General features: G+C 38.9%; 1 protein-coding gene across 1 annotated transcript in view; it reads left to right on the plus strand.

Annotated features, from left to right (window-relative positions):
* The window catches only part of vangl1 (VANGL planar cell polarity protein 1), an 89,210-nt gene extending 75,998 nt beyond the window's left edge, over nt 1-13,212 (plus strand). Inside the window, exons 6-8 of the mRNA XM_066706980.1 lie at nt 4,619-4,751; nt 9,975-10,209; nt 12,188-13,212. Coding sequence (XP_066563077.1) covers nt 4,619-4,751; nt 9,975-10,209; nt 12,188-12,448 — 629 coding nt within the window. The 3' untranslated portion in view covers nt 12,449-13,212. The remainder of the gene's footprint in view (nt 1-4,618; nt 4,752-9,974; nt 10,210-12,187) is intronic.
* The last annotated feature ends 10,765 nt before the right edge of the window (nt 13,213-23,977 follow it).

The following is a 23,977-nucleotide window of genomic DNA, read 5'->3' on the forward strand; positions in this document are numbered from 1 at the left end:
TCAATATATATGTCTTTACTATGTGCTTTAAAAATAATTGGATCCCTCCTTGATTTGTATTTAGTCCCCTATAAGTTTTCCTTTGTATTTATTTATTAATGTATTTGAACATGTTTTACATCTATTATTTTGTATGTTGCCACGCCTGCATGTTATCAACATTTCTCCTCTCAGGTTAAACCCTATTTTCAGAATAAAAACTTGAAGCATTACCTTTTCTGTCTTCGTATCTCCCCAATAGAACTGTCATTTCCATGGTCATCACGTTCTAGTCTTGCATATGAAAAGGTTTTTTCGCATTATAAATTCCCTCTAGAGCGTTTGTGTGTAATCGCAGTGTGAGAAAGGTCAGACCCAATCTATGCGGACCTCAGTTCAGAAACCGTTCTTATGATGCCTTCTGAGTTTCTGAAGGAAGCAACTCTTCACCACATTTGTCCTTAAGGAAATAATGGATGAGCACTGTCTCAATGCACAATGAGATGGTTTCCAGATGTAAATCACTAGATAAGAAGTTAAATAAACAATGCCTAATTAGATAACATAAAAGGGGAAAACTGTAAATTTAGATCACAATATAACGATGCAGTCAATTGATATTAATACATTTTATTCCAAAGTGCCTAACAAAACACAGAATGCAATTAAATGTAACATTAAAAAGCATTGTAGTTAGAGTTATGCGCAAAACGATTTGTCCGAGCCAAGGTGTAAATGTTTTTTTCCAACGTGATTTAAGAAATACGAACTGGTAGGCCTTGGAAGACAATTTCACTGTACTGGAACCCATCACCCAGAGAGAGAAGTCTTGTTGCAAATATTCACAGGAGACCAGAAGCTGTAGAGCATAAACGGCCAGATGGGATGTGACTATGAACCAGATCCTTCAGATGTGTTGGTGGCAAAGTAACATTTTACAATCGGTTCCAAACTGAGCAGACAAGACTGATAGAACAGGAGTTATATGGTAATGTAATTCCAATTAAAATATCATAGACTGACTGATAGAAGCTATAAAGAATAATGTGCATTATGGTGAATATGGCGCAAAGATTTTAGCATTAGTCTTGCAGCCTAAAGCAGCATTCAGTCTGTCCTTAAAGACCCTAGTAAAGTAAAGGAGAAAAACCACTATAGAGTCCCTCAAGATTTCCTTTCTTTTAAAATGCGCATCCTTAAACACATCTTAAGAATTTATCTCCGCTCCTTTTAATCTAGACAGGAGTGCAGCCTGATACAGAGCTCGATTTTATCAACTGTGCTGAAAGTCCAAAGATCTGACACAGATAAATAGAGCAGGAAATAAAGGTTAAGCTAAATAATGTAACTTACACATTTAAAAAGGACTGCAACCCACAGAAAAACAAGTCAGAAATGAAAGATCAGATTGATTTCGTTAACGGTACGTTAACACCTATACACAGCTGCTAAGAACAGTTATCCTCTTCATTGTAGGGAGTAACACAAGCTTTATATTCTGTTATGAGTAATAGCAGTCATCACTGTTATGGTCATGAAAGAGACATGAAACAATGTACGTGTCTATCCTAATCGCATCTTAAATTTCCAGAACCTGTACAGTGATTTCACTCTGTTTTAGGGAGATGCATGAGGTCAGGAGCATCACAATCTCACCTACTATTTAGTTGGAAACCCAAATATGTCAATCAAGGCTTACAGATCCAGCTGATCTGTGGAGTAATTGAATAATCAACACATTAGCTACCAGTCTGTATTGAAGAGATGTCATAATAGCATGGTGCAGTTCTGTAAAATCTGTTTAAAGGCAAAATCCCAATATTCCCAAAGAGCAGCATGAGCTGTGCATTCATTAAATTAATACAAAATAAAATACATTGAAACACTAAAGTAGCAAAAAGGTTGACCAAAACAGTTTCAAGTTGACCTATAAATACACAAATCCTCACAATTGAGCTCAGATTCTTCAGAAATACAATTATTCTGAATCCATGCCATACCACTCTAGTGTGCATGCATTGCTTTGGATCAGCAGCTGTATAATGCAATGGTGCACTAGACTGATAATAATTATGGTTGATTTGCACATTTTTCATCCTAACACATGGGCATTACAAGCTATTGATGTTTCACACAGTGCCCTGTTCGTATGATTTGCTGAAGGAATCCCACTAATATACCACAGATGATTGATGAAATTCGTATAGTTTTGTATGTATATATTGTTATCGAAGGAATATGGCACGATATGACAAACCCCAACTATGTATCTTTTTTGTTTTTGTTTTGTTGGTTTGCTTATGTCCTGCCCATTTTGCATTCATCAACTGGCTGATTAACAGGTTGATTCCGTTTAGGGTTTGTTGACTGTTAGGGGCAATCTGTACCTGACCACATCTGTTGTGAAGTATTGCTGTAATTGTCTCTCAGTCTCAGAGAGGTGTTTTATAATTATCCCAAAGTGGATGTGTTGATTACTTCCATTATCTTCCATGATCAGTCTCACTGGAGCCTTGATTGACAACTCAGACTTTCCCCACAGTTGCCCAGTCGAGTTGGTGGTTTGAATGTGCCTGTCAATATAGCTGGGCTTTAATCAGTGCTTGCCTAGCCGTCCGTCAAGACTAAGTGATAAACATTCCTCTAAAAAAATAACTGCTTAATAGGGGTTTTCATGTGACATAAAGAAATATATATTCACCACAAGACAGCTGAATGCAAAACAATTACAGTGTATATTTCTTCAGCCCCACGGTGTTAACCTAGATCAAAATTAGCTGTACTAAAATAGTTGCATCGCACGTAGTCTTGATTTAGAATACATTTAGTTTAATTCATAGGGAGACGACAGTTACTTCAAGGTCTTGGAAGACATTAGTCAGAATGACAGCTTGACTTTTCCTCAGGACAGTTGGCAGTAGAAGCCAGGAATTATGCAAGTTGTGACAGTAGAGTTGTATATATTACTAAAGGGTGGGAGAAAAGACAATATCTCAAAGAGAAAATAAAGCACATATGGAATGAATTCAGCACTCCGCTCTACACATTAACAAAAAGAGGCAGATAGGTTCTGAGATTTTAAAATTGGCAATATTTAAAAAAGGCATTTGTGCTCACAAGAACCTTCTGTAGATTAAACAAAAAATACATTATACATAATAGGTTATTTCTCTATTCTTCACCAATAACCTGGACACAATCCCTCCCTACTTGTAAGTGATATCTAGTTAAAACATTGATTTTCACTGTGAAGATTTGGTATTATAATATTATTGTATTTTATCTTTCTTTAAAAAATGCACGTGCCCTGTATTGGGGTTTGTCTAGCAGAGGTACTTAAGAAAACACTTTGATCAGCAAGAAGACATTTTACATGAAGGCGTGCAATCTCCAGAGTTTAGATTAGCCCCCCACTTCAGAAGCGCGGCATATTCAAGATGAGTTCCTTTGGGCAAACCTTTGTTAAAGGAATCCAGAGACAAAAAAAGAATGGCTTTGAGGAAATGGAAGAAATGCCAAGATGTATATATTTAATGACTGTGTTGACATTTATCTGCTTTTTATTTATTTATTTTGTCCCCCCCCCCCCCCAACAAATGAGTCATGACTCAGTCAGAAACATGAAAAGGGATTACATTTGTAGATTTGTACATTAGACTTAAGCCTGCATTTTTCCTTCTTTTTTATTAGCCAGTTTTGACCTTTTTCAGCACTTCCTTTTAGTACAAATATCAAACTGGTTTATCTAAATCCTTACAGCTTCCCCCATAGAAAACTGGCAGCACAGCAATACATAAATTAACCAAGCAGAAAGGTTCATTATATAAATGAAATTGTATTTATTACTGAGGAGATCTTAAAACCACATAAATTAATTGAAGTTTTTAACAAGGTGTAGATTAGCTTGTTCCCCCTGACCCCTATATTTATAAGCAGCACTGGCTATTGTAGCAATGGCATTAAACCCAATTGGAAATGTCTAGTCTGACCAGGGTATGCATACATTTGTTTTTCATACATTTACTTGATCAAACCAGTCAACCAAGGTGTATGCAACTCTACAGACCACCATTCTGAGTGCAGGAACAGCCCTATAGAAGAGACAGGGCTGGTGTCAATCAGAGCTCTGTCATAGGCGACTGCAACCAGGATTCCCCTAGGGAGTGGCATGTAGTTGGCGGGAGGTCTGCCAGAGTTAGGTGGGTTTGAGACAGCTATACGTGTAACCGGGGCCTGTGATCTCCACCGTGTTATCAACGACAGTCGAAGCAATCCTGCCCCAACATGTTATTAGGTCTGCTGTGTGTGCTGTGGACTCACAAAGAGCCAGGTGGCTTGGCAGGGCACCTTTCGCAGGGTGTGAGTGTGTGTGTGTGTGTGCGCGCACGCACGAGTGTTTGTGTGCAAGTGTTTGTGCTCATGCATGCGTGTGTGTGCGTGCGTCTGTGTAAGTGTGTGTTAGCTGTCTCATTAACCACCTGAGGCATATCGGTGAACCGAGATCCAGAGCAGTTGGCGATTCCTAATTAGGAAAAAAGTAGCTAAAAACTAAAATAATTAAACCTCCAGATTACTATGCACTGTAAGCAGCTTGTGTCACTTGTCTCTTCAGCCCCACTTAGTATCTTTGTGTTTTCAGGTCCAGGGAACAATGCCACCAGCCAGTCGAGGGCCATGATCGCGGCTGCAGCCCGGAGACGGGACTCCAGTCACAACGAGCTGTACTACGAGGAGGCAGACCATGATAGACGCGTGAGGAAGCGTAAAGCCAGGTAACCTCCCTCCACACCTCTCGTCTGCCTTGTCTGAGCAGCAGAAGGGGCTTAGAGACGAGGTCACCCATGAAAAACGTGTCCTCGTTTTCAGCACCAGCTAAAATACAAACTGACAGATTGTTTATTGCATTTTTGCTGAGAATTGAGGTAAACATTATTAGTAGGAGGATAAGTAGTATTGTAATACATTCATATTTATTAATTCTTCTTAACAATGATAATGTATTTTTATTACAGTTACTAATATAATTTACTTGAACAGGAACATCTTCAATTGTGTTAATTAATGTATGCACACAGCACACAGCACACATGGACCTAATCAGGCAACTTGAATAAGAGAAAAAAAAGAAAAGCACAGGATGCCAAGTTACACTTTGACACTTTTCCAATCAGGCACATCACAACACCCCCAGAAACATTCACTAACTGCATGGAGCGGTACAGAACTAATTAGTAATTTATTTAGAAATAGAGGTGCCATACTTTCTTAGCCTTCACGGTTGAAGCTCGGAAAAAAGGTGGATATGAGATGTATCTTCTTTTGTAGCAGTTTCTTTCTTTCCTATGAGAAGTACAAACACAGGTGTATTGATGTAATGCAGAGCCCCTACTAGGGGAAAAAGTGCTATAAAAATAATTAACCTACTATAGCAGATTAAAGTGTGATATACACTCACCTAAAGGATTATTAGGAACACCTGTTCAATTTCTCATTAATGTAATTATCTAACCAACCAATCACATGGCAATTGCTTCAATGCATTTAGGGGTGTGGTCCTGGTCAAGACAATCTCCTGAACTCCAAACTGAATGTCTGAATGGGAAAGAAAGGTGATTTAAGCAATTTTGAGCGTGGCATGGTTGTTGGTGCCAGACGGGCCGGTCTGAGTATTTCACAATCTGCTCAGTTACTGGGATTTTCACGCACAACCATTTCTAGGGTTTACAAAGAATGGTGTGAAAAGGCAAAAACATCCAGTATGCGGCAGTCCTGTGGGCGAAAATACCTTGTTGATGCTAGAGGTCAGAGGAGAATGGGCCGACTGATTCAAGCTGATAGAAGAGCAACTTTGACTGAAATAACCACTCGTTACAACCGAGGTATGCAGCAAAGCATTTGTGAAGCCACAACATATACAACCTTGAGGCGGATGGGCTACAACAGCAGAAGACCCCACCGGGTACCACTCATCTCCACTACAAATAGGAAAAAGAGGCTACAATTTGCACAAGCTCACCAAAATTGGACAGTTGAAGACTGGGAAAATGTTGCCTGGTCTGATGAGTCTCGATTTCTGTTGAGACATTCAGATGGTAGAGTCAGAATTTGGCGTAAACAGAATGAGAACATGGATCCATCATGCCTTGTTACCACTGTGCAGGCTGGTGGTGGTGGTGTAATGGTGTGGGGGATGTTTTCTTGGCACACTTTAGGCCCCTTAGTGCCAATTGGGCATCGTTTAAATGCCACGGCCTACCTGAGCATTGTTTCTTACCATGTCCATCCCTTTATGACCACCATGTACCCATCCTCTGATGGCTACTTCCAGCAGGATAATGCACCATGTCACAAAGGTCGAATCATTTCAAATTGGTTTCTTGAACATGACAATGAGTTCACTGTACTAAACTGGCCCCCACAGTCACCAGATCTCAACCCAATAGAGCATCTTTGGGATGTGGTGGAACGGGAGCTTCGTGCCCTGGATGTGCATCCCACAAATCTCCATCAACTGCAAGATGCTATCCTATCAATATGGGCCAACATTTCTAAAGAATGCTTTCAGCACCTTGTTGAATCAATGCCACGTAGAATTAAGGCAGTTCTGAAGGCGAAAGGGGGTCAAACACAGTATTAGTATGGTGTTCCTAATAATCTTTTAGGTGAGTGTATATAATACAATGATCTACAGGTGTAATCTAAACAATTGCTAGTGGAGAAAGTTTAATCCCAGGCCTTCAGCACATGAGGGAAGGCATAACTAATCGAACAGAAGAAAAGGGACAGAAAAGGGTGAGAGGATATAGGGAGACAATAGACAAGGTAGGAATGAGTGGCTAAGAAGAGCAAGGATTTGCAGGGACAGTATGGGGATCACCCCTCTGAAAATGCTATTCACTGCCATCATGTGGTGACAAGCTAGTTCTTTATTTTCATTAAAAATAGTCTTCCAGCTTGGTAATTCTCATTTGGACATCCAAATGGCCACTATCCCATATGTGACAAGTTCTGAAACTTAAGACTCTAATTGTGATCCTGGAGAGCTCAATGTATAATTTCAGTCATCCTCTCAGTTACATAATTAAGCTGATTATTGTTAAGTAGTTTAGTAGTTGTTAACTAGGTTTTAAGAGCTGGTTGGAGACACCACCTCTCAAGCTTGACAATGTAAACTTTGTTGCAGCTCATAAGTCTTGTTGGTGTTCATGGCTCGTCAAATGCAGCAAGGCCTGCTCCCCTATTGCTGTAATACTGACATTCTGTTGGATTACATTCTAAGAAGTTAACCGAGAGATTTCCCCTCATTCCAACAAAGCTTGTCTCAACGAAAGTTTGAATCCATCTTTGTGGAGTGTTGAGTAATCTTGCTGTCATATAGACTTTGTTATAGCCAACGATATTATAACAGAAGGTGGAAGCTAGTTGGAAGCCACCAGTTGTTGTTTTTTTGGTTTAGTTTTTTTATGCCTTTCCTGACGGTGTATGTAATCAGCAAAGACATTCCAGATCAACTACCCTACCTGGAGGTCCTTTGATCTGTATCGTCCAAATAACTTCCCATCTTCCTCAGGGGCCATTGCTGTCTAATGAGAACATTTATTTTTATGGTCTTGCAAAAAGCATTGCTCGAACCAGTCTGCTTTATGCAGCTCTTACTATCTCCTTGAACTTTTTTGCATAGGATCTATCGTGGAAGGTAAGAGACCTGAAATAAAACTTTATATACTGGTATAAACTGAATATAACATAGTGGCTAACATTTAAATGTTTAAAGTCAAAATTAAAGGGCTGCACTTTAACTTCTGATTTTCATCTTTTTAAATGGTTAATGCTGTTAAACTCTGACGATAAATATATAGGGGTGACCAATATAGATTTTCCAAGCCGATACTGATATACAGTATTTTCGCAACCATATAAGTCGATAATGATACCACTACCGATATTTCAGGGATTTTGGTACAAGTACACAGAAAGCTCTACAAAACTCTTCCTCACAACAGACAATCCTGGATATTAATCAATATCAATGCAAGAAAGATAAAGCAAAACCTTTTATGTGTTCTTTAAATTAAAACATCTGTTAGCTCTGTTGTGCTCACAAGTGAATTTGCTGTCACAATACTGATTACCGCTAGCAGGTATTGTAGGCTTTCTCAGTAACACACATCGTTTTCATGGAAGATTGATCAAAAGATTCTGTCATTTTGTGTCCGTTTGTTCTTTTTAAATACATGTATAAGCCAACATGCTGTAAGCTCTTTCTAACACATATGCCGCATAATATTATTAACATATCTAATATGTTTTTTGTGTGTAATTTATTTTGCTTTAGGACTGTCGCAATCGAATTTCTTAAAATGTTGCAGTGAACGTCTGCAGTCTAGCTTTGATTTTGTACCAATAGGCTTGAGACAGTTGATGTGCATGTGCTGCAAATGGCTGTTTTATTGTCCTCTTCAGACACTTTAAAAACGTCTATTATTATTATTATTATTATTTTTATTTCTTGGCAGACGCCCTTATCCAGGGCGACTTACAACATAAGACATAGAACATCTATACTGCTGACATTTTAGCGAAGTTATCGGCTCTCGGGGCCCAAGCACGTGGCTACATTTGGCACACAGTTTGTGTCACTATATCGGTTTAAAATATGATATGTCATAAAAATGTGATAGCCGATTTCACATTTTAAGCCTTTATTGGTCCAATTCTGATAGGTGCACCAGTTGACTGCTAGAGAGGCTCCCTGCTATTTGTCTCCTAACATGCCATGTCATCCTCTATGCCTAAGTGCAGTGTGTGTTCGATAAACTTTGTAATGATGCTTGAAACAGAAAATACATTTGATGTTTAAAAGCTGTTCACAGCTTAAAATTCCTTTCTCTGAAGCATGACCGCTTGTACTTCACTACTGTACTGTATACTTAGCGAGTCCTCAAGACCACTTCTGTCTCCTCGTCCTTGTTCCACCTGCACTGCTTAGAATTATTGAACGATTTTCTCCTTGACATCTGTTTAATTGTTTCCTCCACTCAGCCCTGTACTTCAGAAATACCTTGCTTCAGATCTGTTGTTGCCAAGAAACTTTGAACACGGAGCTCTGTTTAGTCTGTCCTCTGTATAATACATACATTGAGGCTCCTCTGTTGCCGTCTCAGTAAGTTACTCATTAATGGTGAGCAGACACAGGCAGGAATCTGTTTTTAAACACTCACATGCTGTGAATTCTGTTGTGTAGGTATGTAATGGGTCCAATTGGTCAATCGGTTCTGGAACATAGCATGTATTAATAGTTTTTTAGACCTTTATTAATTGTTTTACAGTAGATTTTTTTTGTTGTTGTTGTTAATTGCCCTGACTATGCAATATTCAATACTTCAATGAAAGAACAACTGGTTTCGTTTTTTAACAAATAAACAAGATGACACAGGGTGCCTACACTGGAAAGAAACTATTTGCACAGACAAAATTATTGGCACCTTTTCAGTCACTCTTCTATATATGATTCAGTTTTTGTACTGTACAGTTTGGAAAAATTTAGAAGTGGATTTCAATACTTACATGTTGCAACTATTGATATCGACATGTATGCACTAGTACACCGATTAAGTATTGGCACCCCCAGCTTTCATAACTCAAAGAAAGGCACCTGGATTCATTACTGGTTCCAACAAAGGACAAACGAGTGTGGGATAAAAGATACTGACACTTTACTAGTCCCTGCCTGATGAAGGTCCTCAACAGGCTTTTTATTTTTTGCAAATTTGTATCATTATAGTTGTTATTATACACCCCACATGAACCTGTGGTTTATGTGAACTTCAGTGAAGTCAGCCTATAATAAATCTCATGACTTTTGATTGGTGGGTTGTGGCCAATCAGTACAGTTTGAAACACACTGACATTGTTTCCAAGTGAAAGGGGGGTTCCTTCTGCAGTGGTCTGTAACTGTGTCCTTGACAGCCACTATGCTTTGTCTCCTGCCTCAGGCTGGTGGTGGCTGTCGAAGAGGCCTTCACCCACATCAAGCGCATGCAAGAGGAGGATCAGAAGAAAGCCCCCGGGGAAGTGATGGATCCCCGAGAGGCCGCTCAAGCCATCTTCCCCTCCATGGCCCGAGCACTGCAGAAGTACCTCCGCACCACGAGGCAGCAGCACTGCCACAGCATGGAGAGCATCCAGCAGCACCTGGCCTTCTGTATCACCAACAACATGACACCAAAGGTAAACCGTCAGACAGAGAGACAGCAGCCAGTGACATCCTTAACTAGCTCCCCCCCCCCACCATTGGGATCAGGGAGGGGTTTAGCTAAATTCATTCAGTTTTCAATAATTTCGAACAAACACCCCCACAGGGACTAGATTTCTCTGCATTGAACCAGTGCCATGATTAAGTATTCATTAATTAATATGTGATGAGTTATTAGGAATTGACGATATGGGGTGACTGAAATGAGGCTCTCGTTGAAGCCCTTTCCTGGGCCTGACGCTCGTGTTGGTTTAAAGACAGTTACCTGATGACCCTTGAGGGGACTGGATTTCAATTACACTGCTGTAGACTGTTGCATCTCCACGTTGCGGTAACAGAGCTGAGTTTATTTATTTCAGCTGAGAACACGTGCCCTATACTCTTTTGTTTGCTTATACTTTTACAGCAACAAAAACATAATTTTAAGGAAGTGTAATATTGTCTAGGAGTGACTATTACATAATAAATGCACCAGCAAATCCCATAGCATCTGTTATCAATTAATTGAACTCAAAGGTACTACACATGAATGGTCTCCAGCCCTGGTCCTTGAGAACCTCACACCCTTAGGTTTTATAGGTGTATTCAGTCAGTGACTAGAGACAAATGTGAATCTTGACTGACTAAGACAATATTGTTGGTTCAATTGTGTGACTGCCAACTGGGAACTAAGAAGAATCTTCAGGACCGGGTTTGAAGACTGCTGGACACAATATTTAGGCATCTCTGGGGATAAACAAAGTGACTATTCAGTAGCTGTCCGGTTTATTTATTTTTACAAAATGAAATTGGTGCAAGACAAGAAATTCAATTTGTCACAGTGTGACTTTAGTGTGTGTGAGTGTGTATGTATGTATATATATATATATATATATATATATATATATATATATATATATATATATGTGTGTGTGTTCTGTGACTTCTATTTTAAAACCAAATTGCCTAAAAGAATGACAGATATAGTCCAGAGCAGTGCGTTGTCTCTACCCCTAAGGCTGTACAGTTCCTGTGAAGCACCACATATCAGTAGTGCAACTAATTGCCGAGGCTGGGGTAGGGTATTGAACAGATTACCCGTCTGCTACACATAACTCCAGTGATGAAGATAGTTTGCTAATTAAACACCGGCAGTAAAATGGCGTTAAACTTTCAGCGAATCAGACTGGTTCATTGATGAGAGCATGCCCGTGTTTTCCTAAGACCACAATAGTGGTAAATTCTGCTGTTTTGCTATGCTTGTCACAGCTTGATATGCTACGTGTAACAGACCCTCATTAGCAAAGCAGCCGTGCTCTTGTCTTTTCTGTGTGTGGTTGATGTCCTTGGATTTTGCCATCCTGTGTACCTTCACAAAAAAGGTGGAATTGGAGTTGCAAAGCCTGCTTAGAAGCTGAGTCTGTCTTTATAAGTTAAGTGATCAAATTTGGCGGACGTGCAAACGGGACAATCCAGAACACTTTCAAATAGGCGTGTACAAAATACACCATAGGGCAGAACAGGGAGATGAATCTGTGTGTCTCTGTTAACTATATTTAACGTGAAACATGCACAATTATCACCAGTTTCTTGCCTGTTAGAGTGTAGCAATAGTAGGTATATGCCAGTGATGCTAAGACCTCATGATCCTTAGGCCTTGGGATACTAGGTAGATCAGGAGCCAAGTTGGTAATCAACATTATTCCAACTGTATAAATGGGTAATTTTATGTAACAATAATGTGATATATCGTAATAAGTCCCCTGTATAAGGGCGTCTGTTAAGAAATATAATAATAATAATAATAATAATAGCCACAATACTATGATTTTTGTTTTAATTGTATAACTGTATAAACATAGAATTGTTATATAAACAATGTTAGCAGTCAATATGGAGGAATGCACTGTATTCATATTAAAGTGTGTTGGCGTGTTTGGATTTTGATTCTTTGTTTTTGCCAATTTATTCCAGGCTTTCTTGGAGAGCTACCTGAACCCTGGCCCGACACTGCAGTACAACAAAGATCGCTGGTTGGCGCGCCATTGGACTCTGGTGAGTGAGGAAGCAGTGACCAGCGGCCTAAAGGACGGGAGCATCTTCGTCCTGAAGTGCGTAGACTTTAGCCTGGTGGTGACCACCAGGAAGATCCCCTTCATCAAACTCTCTGAGGAATTCATCGACCCCAAGTCACACAAGTTTGTGCTTCGGTTACAATCTGAGACGTCGGTTTAGTCTGTTTTTGGGGCGTTTTTGTTTTTCTCGCTTTTAGTTTTTTTCCCTTTTTGGGGGGGATTTCATGTCCTTTTTTATATATACATATATAAATATATTTTCTTTTTTATTATAAAATAAAGGTGAAAAAGATGGGGAAAAATAAGAACCTTCGCAAAACTCTCCAGACTGACCATCTTTACATGGGGGCAGAGAATCGAACCCTTATACAGAATCATTTCTGTCTGCGCCAAAAATGACCAGGCAGGGGAAGAGGGGGTGAAGGCTTCTGACGGGCTTATAGAGCCTGTGAGAGACATTGGCCTGAGCACTGACATCTTTCCAAAGGACCGCTATGAAAAGCAAAAAGACTCCGAACCCCTCACTCCCCATGAAGGACCTATCAAGAGGATCCAGAAGATAAGAACTCCAGCCTTCCCTCAGAGTAAATTCTCACTTTTTTGATTTCATTTGGTTATGCTTTTTGTTTTGTTTTGATTTTGCATGTCAAAAGAGCAAATTACTGTATACTCTGCTGGGGTTAAGCAACACAAGTACATTCTTTGATACTGATGGTTTTACATCTGCTAGTTGCCTAATCAGCAAGTACCTTCATCGAAGCACCAGCAATTCAGGTGTTTATATCACTTTTTATATGAAATGTTTGTGTATATGTATAATGTGTTTCTAAGTGTGTGTGCATACATGTATGAATACACATATATATTACTATATATGTATACACACATACACCTGTGTACATGTACAAACATACTTTGTGTACATTTATGCTATATATATATATATATATATATATATATATATATATATATATATATATATATAAAGCTGCTCACTTGATACTTTTCATACAATCCACATTTATTTTGATATTTTTGAAACTTTGCCTGCACATAAATTTTCTGTCTGTGGAGCCCTGACATCACATTCACATACATGGTTATTTTCATATCAAGTATTTGTGTGAATTTTGAGGTAGATGTTTTTTTTTGTTTTTTTTTTACCATCCTGTTCATGTTCATGTCCTTTTATTTGTTCAAACAACCTCACATATTTACAGCAATTCGAATGAGAAGAATGTGTCTTTTTCACAAGGCGTACCTCCTCCCTTTTATGCATGCGGAAGCAACTGCTGTCCATTTCTGGAGCCCTCCGAATTAAACAGTATACAACACCAAGAAAGCCCCAAAATTGGTTTCATTAGAATGATCTCTGTTGTTCAAAATGAGTCGTTCTTTTCTGCAGGGCAATGGAGTTGGGAACCATAATCTCTCCTACATGGTCAAAGTGTATTTCTTTCAACTACCTTGCAAGGGTGAGCTCTTGAGAATTCCTGATAAATTAAATCCACGTATTTCTAACTCACAACTGCACAGCAGTCATCAGATCCTGCTCAATGCATTTTAATTGAGGGGAGAAAACAAATACAGGCCAAAGACATTCCCATATCCAGCCCCCACATACATCACACACACATTTAAAAAAATCCAGTTTGATGACTCGCCTCTCTGCAATGCTTTAATGAGCACAACCACTAGACGTAGAAACTGTATATTTTGTCAAGTTAAGCAAAACCAATATTACAATTAAATATATCTTTTAGCAGAAGCATGTGCACATATGAACAAGTAAACCAGCTGCCATGAGGGGGAAATCATAAATTTGGATCGATTTAGTCTTTTTTTTTTTTTTTTTTTTTATTGGCACTTGGCCTTTTAGAAAAAAAAGAGAACAATACAGATATTTGAATGTAGACTATGTTAAATGGCAGTGGTGCTAGTTGCATTGATCATCAACAAATGTCCCCAAATCCTGCAGGCAAATCCCTCAAAGATCCCTCACTACTATCTTCTAACCAGGAGAAGCGGTTGATTGAAACTAATTGAACTGACTTGCTCAGAAACTGGCATTCACTCCAAAATGATCACCTAATTTCATTACTTTGTGACACACATGTAATTTCCAATCATCCTAAGTATATACCTTTACTGAACATCTAAAAGCTCATTTTTTTTAAATATTAAGAAGAGAGGGCATCCAGTTTATTTAGATTGGTGCGGCCTTCATATACAGACTGAGGCTTCTGTTTCTCAGCACGTCATAACAGAAGGGATTGGGGTGGACTGTGCGGGAGACGGGGCGGTATTTCGATTTTTTTTTTTGTCTGTGTTTCTGCCAGACGGTTTCCCAAAAAAACTGTGCTCTCTAATCCTTAATCACATTTCTGACTCACCGGTGATATAATCCTTGTTACACAGCAGAAACCTAATGCTCAGACCAAAGGCTGCTTGCCCTAAATTCAGCCTGCCCAATTTACAGCATCCAAAAATACAGCCCCCTGTACGTTTCATTCATTGTCAAAATGTCTTTTGTGTTCTCGGTAATAGCCATTTTCTTTTGCAAGGACCCAGCGGTGTTCAATGCGGCGGCTTGCTTCTCACTGACCATCTAGTGGTTTTTACCACTTCAAACACTCCCCAGCACAGTTTTAACTGCAGCCGAGTTTAAAAGAGCCGAAACCTAAAGCTCAATGCTGAATTGCTTATTAAAAGCTTGGCCAGCTAAAGTCTGCTTTTACCACACTGTGCCCTAGTATTGTCTTTTTTCTCTAAAGTAATAAGTCCTCAAACTTGAGCTTGCTTTTGTTTTGTTTCTATCAAAGGTAGGATTACAGAATCCCAGTTGCAAACTTTACATGAGTAGTCCTTCAAGAGCATAAAGAGCAAGTAATCTGTACTCTTTTATCATATTTTAACAGTACAGCACTGTCCTGCATGTGCTTTGACTGTTGCTCTGTGAAATTATTAATTAGAAACTAATATCCTGGTTCTACAGGAACCTACAGAAGCCTCTTATCCCCTAACATCATTCTACTAATAATCTTTGTTCTAGTCTAATTGGTGCCAAATGTTACACCTTCAATTTTTATTTTTAACAAATAGCTTAAAATCTAAAGGGACTGTCCATTCTACAGGTCTTCACTGAAGTGGCACTTGAGTAAGAAAGCACACAAGGAATTAGGGGGTGTCATCTGAGACCCGGTAGTAAACCAAAGCAAATTACATGCTTCATATATTTATTTAAATTGAGTGTGTTTCTTGACTTTTTAGGAAAAAAGGTGGTCAACTGAACATGATGCTGACGTTGATAAATATGGCCCCAAACATAGCGGTTTACGAAGACATTCTGTATGAGAATGCCTTGGGTGGACTTGGCTGTTAGTTCCTTGGTGAATAAGCGTGGTAGGCCTATATCAGATTGCTGTATTCTCCAGAGGCCTGACATCTGATGGATAAAGCCTTTGATTCCAGTATCCGCATCTAGTTTTAGTATATTTCCATCCTAGTTCCTTTCATTGAAATATAGTGGCGCTTTTAGACCTCTCTTAAACTAATAGTCATTCTCACTGTCCAGTTATCGGAAACCACTAATCTGAAGTTTTAATCCTAGCTCAATGCAAGGATCTTGTTATCTTGTTTAAGAACTTGGACTAGGTCAGCTCCAGTTGTTCCAAGCATTCCTTCATAGGTAGGTTGTCTCCCAATCAGATTAAGTTCACCAGCAAATAACGATCATAAAAGTGCTTTTGTCAACTCAAGAGACTTTCAGTACTTTAAGGCAGATGGTTAACGAATGAATCAGACACTGATCAAACTGAAAATGTGAAAAAATGGCATAAAAAAAGCATATAGAATTTGAAGAATATACTTCTTCAAATTACCGGCTAAAAAGTGCAAGTTGGGTGTGGGGGGTCTTTTTTCTTTTTTTATTATTACTTGTTTATCCCAATATAAAGCTGTCAGGAGTTTGCACAGAGGCCTAATGTAGCACACACATATTGCTGGCCTTGTTTATAAAATCACTCAAGAAACTGAGAAACTAGCAAATCAATAAAAGCCACAGAAGAATAATTACTGGGTCATATTTAAAGATGTATTAAGATTGTGAGTACATTATCAAACAATGCATCAGTGAGCATTCAGTAAATACTTCAAAGCTACTATTAGCTTCACTGCTGTCCAATATAACTTTTCTCCATTTGTAAATAAAGTAAAATATTCTAAGGGTCTATCTCATTAATGCTATTAATTTTTATATAAGTCTCAAATCTGACAGAATTATTAAGTCTGGATCCTTCTGGAAATAGCAACTGTCTATTTAGTCATTCCACCTGGAAAACTGAACAACTTATTCAAACCACCCCCAAACATCCCAATACTAGTAAAATGTATTATTTTCACTTCACCACTACTTGTAAGATTATTGTCGTGTCTTGTTTTTTGTTTGTTTGCTTGCTTTGTTTCAGGAATAGAGAAAATCATATTAAAATAAAAAAGAATACATGTAATAAAAAGAGAAATCCCAGGAAGCATAACAATTCAAACTTGAATGCATATCTGTGGAAAAAATAGCAGACAATGCCACCTAGTGGGTATATTTAAAAGCTGGTTTATAGTCATTCCCAAATAAAGAGTGTGTAGTTCAAAGAGCAGCCAAACCTCAATTCACAGGACCTGTTTTATGAATCTTTAGGCTCTTAAAGTGCTGTAAAAATATATATATTGTCTTTAAATCATCAACATGTTTCATTGGATTTTAATGTATAAATAATAATATATATACATATACAAGTTACTGTTCCAACTCTTCTGTTTTATTTGTTTACAAGAGATTCTAAAAAACTGTTACAGCTGTACTTTGTATGTACCTCTCTCACAATGTGAATATCTATGTGCCTGATTTTGTATACATTACTGGATGGCTTTGAAGCCCCTTCTCTTCTGAATTCTGAACTCACCCACATACAAGATTTTGCTGGCTGGTTTAAATGCTCTTTTTTTAAGCAGATCTGACGTTGCATTGTAACAAATGTTTTTAAGTTAAGAACATAAGCATTTGTACAAAATAAACATTTGTATTACATTTTTAACTGGTATCCCTTAAGCACTGTCATTTCTTTTTATACTAAAGATCACGTCTAACTAATTTAATCTATGCAATAAACATAAGCTAAATGTGTTAAGCTTTGAAAAGAAAGTGTGCGAAACAGAGAAATGTAATTTGGCCTTAAAGAAATCAAAACATTAAACTGCAAATTGCAAATTACAGACCTGTATCTTTCAGCTTTTTAATTCTTGATTTAAGAAGGTGTCTATTCATAATAAATTAAAACCACAGTTTTGTACAAGTGTGTAATTTGCAATTCACAATTAGGGCCAAGATTTGATTTATTATAGACCTTAGTTATATTTATGGAGTCTAACTATTGCAAGCTGTTGAATCATATTTAAATGGATGTTGGTTATTAGGCAATGTCTTACTTTTGACTGTACAAGAAAGCAGGAAAATGAAGATGCCATTTCACAGCTTTCATTACTCACGCATAATTGTTTGGACACTTGTCGAATAACCGAAAACGGTTCAGCCAGTGCCACCCAAGTGGACAGACAAACTGCTCGGAAATTAGATTTTATCTCACTGTCCTTTCTCCCTTTGCTTGATGGTTTTGTCAGTTGGCAGCCTCAGGTCGAGATTTTCTGACTCCAGTCGTGAGAGAGCAGGTTTTTCCAGCTTGTTAGAAAGTTAACTGACTTTTTTTTTTTTGTATTGCCTGTTGCGAGGCCTTCCTCCACTCATGTGTCAATCCTCTGAATCACGCTGAGATTTTTGTAGATAACAGTAGAGCCTTCTGAAATAGTCTCCCTATCAGTGAAACGCAGGGTTTGCAGTGCAAATACAGCCATTTCTGTCAGACACAGTTCTACCAGAAGTGTCATTTTGTTTGTTTGTTTTTAAGTTGTGAGCTATTTTTTTTTATGGCTTGTTCAATGCTGTAGCTCCGCAGTGTTTTCTTGTACTGTTGGTAATCATTTTTATGCTCATATAAGAAGGCTATGCATTAAGTTCTTAACAGCTTTCAGAGCACTTATTAGGAGACATTGGTCACTGAAAAGCATACAAAGCATTCACTGACAGATTCCTAATTTCTGCACAATGAAGAAGAGGGTGAGGGTTTTTTATATCCTGTACGACTGTAATGGTTATAAAAGGAAACTGTACCTTCACCAACGTGTTACTGTGTATAAATTAGTACAGATCACAGAGCCTAGAAATATTGGATCCTCCCAAAAGCAATGTGATGTTCTGTTGCAGTTCTGATGGCAAGAGGAAAGGATCTAAGTGACTTTGAAAGAGGGGTCATTATTGTGGCACGAATGCCAGGAGCTTCAGTCTCAAAGACTGCTCAACTGTGTTCTCGACAAGTGGGCGAGTGCATGTGTGGTGACACCAAGAGAACAGTACAGGCCTGACTGCTTGACCCCTACAGTGAGGGGGTCCTGAAGCTTGGTTATGCTGTGGGGGCATTTTCCTGGCATGGTTTGAGTCCACTTGTCCCCTTAGAGGGAAGGGTCATAATAAATCATTACGAAGTTATTCTGAGTGATCACCTTTTCTATGGTGAAACATTTCTATCCTTTCCAGGATGACAATGCCTCCATCCACAGGGCACGAGGGCTCACTGAATGGTTTGATGGGTATGAAAATGATGTGAATCATATGCTTTGGCCTTCGCAGTAACCAGATCTCAACCCAATTGAACACCTGTGGGAGATTTTGGACAGATGTGTTAGACAGCGCTCCCCACCACCATCATCAAAACCCCAAATGAAGGAATATCTTTTGGAAGAATGGTGTTCCATCCCGCCAGTAGAGTCCAGAGACTCATAGAATCTGTGCCAAGGTGCATTGAAGCTGTTCTGGCAGCTCGTGGTGGCCCAACACCTTACTGAGACACTTTATGTTGTTTCAAAAGAAAAATGATATTCCTTCCTTCCCGTTTTTAAGTGGTTGATCACAGGTTTGATACCAGTAAGCTGAAGTAATGTCAGTATCTGGACAAATGGAAATCAGCACTCTTCTAAATTGTGAAACTATTTTTTTTGTAATGTAAGAAAAAATAAACAACCAGAACAACGAACAGCAATTGTTGGTAAATTACAAAGTTTGCATAGATTGGTAAATCATTCCCTTCGGAAATGTTCATTTGTTCATATCTACCTTCAACTGTTTTACAAGCTATACATTTTGTACATGAACATATCACAATATAAGTTTAAATACCATTGACTTGTTTTGTGTCCACACGTATTCCTAAAATCTAGGATTAAATAGTCATCTATTTATCTATTTAAGTTTATTTGGATATTAAATGGAATGATTTTTAACCTTGTTTTCTGACCAGCTGCATTTGCTTTTCTCAAGAAAAAACAAAACAAAACAGGGCAAGGGTTAATATTTAATAATCAAATATGTTATCAGAGGCACAATGGAAAAATAAATTACCTTGCAAAACAATTATGAAGAGATTTCTGTAGTGGGTTTTTAATGTGTCTTGCATAAACTAGCTGTTTTTAACTAAGCTTCCAGTAAGCTGCTTGCGAATGATGTCGGGGGTTAAGGCAGAGAGGTGAGGTGTACTCGACTTCTGAGCTGCAGTGTTGATTATTCACACCATGACATAGTTATGGTAAATGGATTTAAACAACATGCAAGGGGCTCGTGGGCTTTCCCTTGAGGAAGGTGCGGACCTGGCATAACTGTCCCCTGAGCCCGTTGCTCATGGCTAGCAGTAATGGGGAGCCCAGCAAGCCGAACCCGTGGGCGAAAGCCAACTCAATAGACAATCTTGGATGCGCAGTCACACAAATCATCATAATGTACAGCCTGGGACCTACTCTAGTACATAACATACTGTTACAGCAGTCCTCCAAAACCTCAGCTGGTTCCAGTCCCCCTGAAGTGAATGCTGTCATCTATTGGCTGGTACATTGAAATGTGCACAATTAGCAGCTTGATGGATCCATTAGGCAGGCATGGAGGGATTTTCTGGTTTCTTCCCTCATAGTGTGTAATTCGATTAAAATATCCACTGAGACACCTAGTAACGGGGTGTTCACTACAAGATCTTCTAAAAGAAACTAACTGTTCCATTGAATATTTTTATTTTGAGGGACATCACGATGATGTTTGCCAGCTTCCATACAGCAATAGTTTGAAAGGGTCGATTTGATGACAGAAGTGACAGAATTCTTGTGGCAACATTGGTGGGAGGATTACCACGGTCCAGGGCTCAGTAGATACCACAGATACTACTGAGTTGCTCATCTCTCTTGCTATTTTGCACTTTATAAAACTATGCTTATTTAAGCTCCTGCCTACATTTGTGTTGTTAGCACTTCTTTTGTGTTACTGTGACTTCTCCTATGTCTTCCCCTCCATCTAGTACATAGTTAGGTCCATAAATATTTGGATAGTGACACAACTGTTACCATTTTGGCTCTGTACCCCATCACAATGGATTAGAAACTAAGCAATTTAATTTGAGGGTAGTTACATCCAAATTGGGTGAACGGTGTAGGAATTACACCCATTTTTATATGTGGTCCCCCTAATTTTAGGGGCTCAAAAGTAATTGGACAAACTAACATAATCATGAATTAAATTGTGAGATTCAATACTTCAATACCTCAATTCAATGACTACCTGAAGTCTGGAACCCATAGACATCACCAGATGCTGGGTTTCTTCCCTGGTGATGCTCTGCCAGGCCTGCACTGCAGCTGTCTTTAGTTCCTGCTTGTTCTTGGGGTGTTTCCTTTCAAATCAATTGTGGTGGCATACAGAGCCAAAATGTTGACAATTGTGTCACTGTCCAAATATTTATGGACCTAACTGTACCTAGGACTTAACGGTATTATATCTGCACTTGTGGGCTCATTATACTAGGATGTCTGCTTATTGTATCTTGTACTGATTGTATTACTGCACATTTCTAATGCTTTAAAATGTAAACTAAGTCTCCTAATAAATAAATAATAATAGTAATGTAAATAACATATTCTGTTAAGATTAGAGCTGGATCATATCAGCTATGTTCCAGCCTCCAATCCAACCTCCACATACACTGCTCTATATGTGAGTGTCTATTTACAACTTCATGTAATTGAGAGGTACGAAGCGTCTGATCCACTCTTCTTCAGAAAATAGGAATCTCTTAACTGTGTTCAGGGATGCAAAGGTCCCTGAGGCGTTGTTTAGTTGTGCTATAATTAACTAGGAATGTGATGTAAGTTAGACGTTAGAAAATCTCCAAAGAGCTGAGACCATTTCCCCACAGAGTCACTTGGAAGATATTTACTCCTTCTCTAATCCTCTTCAATCCTCAGTTTTACTGTCTTTACAGAGGATGGTTCTCAAATGTATTAGTGGATAACTTTCCATGAGTCCTTTTTAGTAGTTACAGAGAAAGCAACCCATTAGAGTTTCTTACAGCTGACTCTCTGATTACTATTAATCTAGTTCAGATTGATGCTGTACCACATCTTGGCACTAAATCCACTTCGCAATCCCAGTAAAACGAAAGTTTCAGATATTCACAAAACAACTTATTATTCCAAAGTATATATTAGGTATGGTGAAGACCTATCTAATATATATTATATTTTCTGATCACTGTAGTAGTGTGATGTATAAATTAAACAACAACAGCATTTTGAATATATACATATAAACAATTAGATTGTACAAATAAATCTCACTCTTTCTCTCTCTCTCTCTCTCTCTAACTTGGAGTGGTCTCTTATTTTTTTTCCAGAGCTGTAAAGTGTCTCACTAAGGTATTGTGCCACCAAGCCACCAGAACAGCTTCAATGTTCTTGGCACAGATTTTACGAGTCCCTGGAACTCTACTGGATGAAACACCATTCTTCCAAAAGATATTCCCTCATTTGGTGTTTTGATGATGGTGGTGGAGAGCGCTGTCTAACATGTTTGTCCAAAATCTTCCATAGGTGTTCAATTGGGTTGAGATCTGGTGACTGTGAAGGCCATAGCATATGATTCACATCATTTTCACACTCATCAAACCATTCAGTTACCCCTTGTGCCCTGTGGATGGGGGCATTGTCCTCCTGGAAGAGACCACTCCCATCAGGATAGAAATGTTTCATCACTCAGAATAACGTTGTAATGATTTGCAGTGACCCTTCCCTCTAAGGGGACAAGTGGACGCAAACCATGCCAGGAAAATGCCCCCCACAGCATAACAAAGCCTCCAGACCCCCTCACTGTAGGGGTCAAGCAATCAGGTCTGTACTGTTCTCTTGGTGTCGCCACACATGCACTCGCCCACTTGTCGAGAACACAGTTGAGCAGTCTTTGTGACTGTCATTTGTGCCGCAATAATGATCCCTCTTTCAAAGTCATTTAGATCATTTCCTCTTGCCATCTTGATCCAAAATCGACATCAACTGGGCCTGCTCAGCATTTTTATACATGCCACAGAACATGATAGGATGTTAATTGCTTAATTGTATCATGCAGTATTATGTTCCTCCACTCAGGTTTTTCCTTGAATTTGTCACATAATATACAGTACAAAATATAGGAGAGAGAGGTTAATTGTGAAGATAATGGATCTCCAATGGAGTGATCTTCCATTCAAACCAAACAATCTGTCAAAGATTAAGATATAAATTAATTTACTGAAACAAGAACATGAATGGCTGTGTGCTCTTTAGAGGTATGTGTGCGTACTACGCACTTTCAAAATGATGGTGATGAACATGTATTTATTTAGCTGGGCTCTAGTTTATGCAGACACTTGAGGGAGGAATCCATGCGCTGAGCAGCCTTTAGTCACTGCTGATTTGGTCCACTTTAGGACATCTACAGTATCACTTTCAATTTGCCGTCCCAGCTGTCTATACGCATTAAATGTAATAAAATCACTCCTGGGGCAGAGGGACGATGAACAGCTGCTACAACACCACTCGTTTGTGAACATAAACCACCTTTTGACTGCAGTCAGGTATTATCAGTGACCAGATAGATCAACTTAAACAAAACTCATCCATTGCAATCTTTGCAAATAAACTCTGCCGATAGCTATATGGTTAGAATTGCGAACTGTCTTCAAAAGCTAACCTAGCAGTCATTGTTGGGTTTTGCTTTTGCCCTGTGAAGAATTCAGATCTTTCTTTGGGAGAGATCAAATACAAGGTTTGAATGCATAACACTTGTGACAATGGGACGTGTCCATTGAGTTCATATCCCACACTGTTTACCTGATTGTGAGAAGGGTACCCAAGCACCTTAAAGTTAACCCAGATTTTTTACTATGGGAGATGTCCATTAGGAGCCTGTTCACTGTTTTTAACCGACCTCAGGAACCAGATTTGCCACCTTCCTAACTGATCTGGCTCCACACACTCGCACCAAAGTACACACTAGGTGAAATATTTCCCATGAACCCATGTGCAGCTGTAAAGTATGAAGAGCCTGTTCTTACCTTCTGTGGCCATCTTTGTAACATAAATCCCACCTTTATGTTGTTGCTGTTGTTATTTGTTAACAACTATCATGTCTGCAGAGCTTTGCTGGGATGGATCCACCTTTTCTTAAGCCTGCCATGTCAGTGTTATCAGATATGCATGGGGAAAGGCCTACATCATCAGGGGGGGATGGGGA

The sequence above is a fragment of the Amia ocellicauda genome, chromosome 6 (assembly GCF_036373705.1).
Source record: "Amia ocellicauda isolate fAmiCal2 chromosome 6, fAmiCal2.hap1, whole genome shotgun sequence".
NCBI lineage: Eukaryota > Metazoa > Chordata > Actinopteri > Amiiformes > Amiidae > Amia > Amia ocellicauda.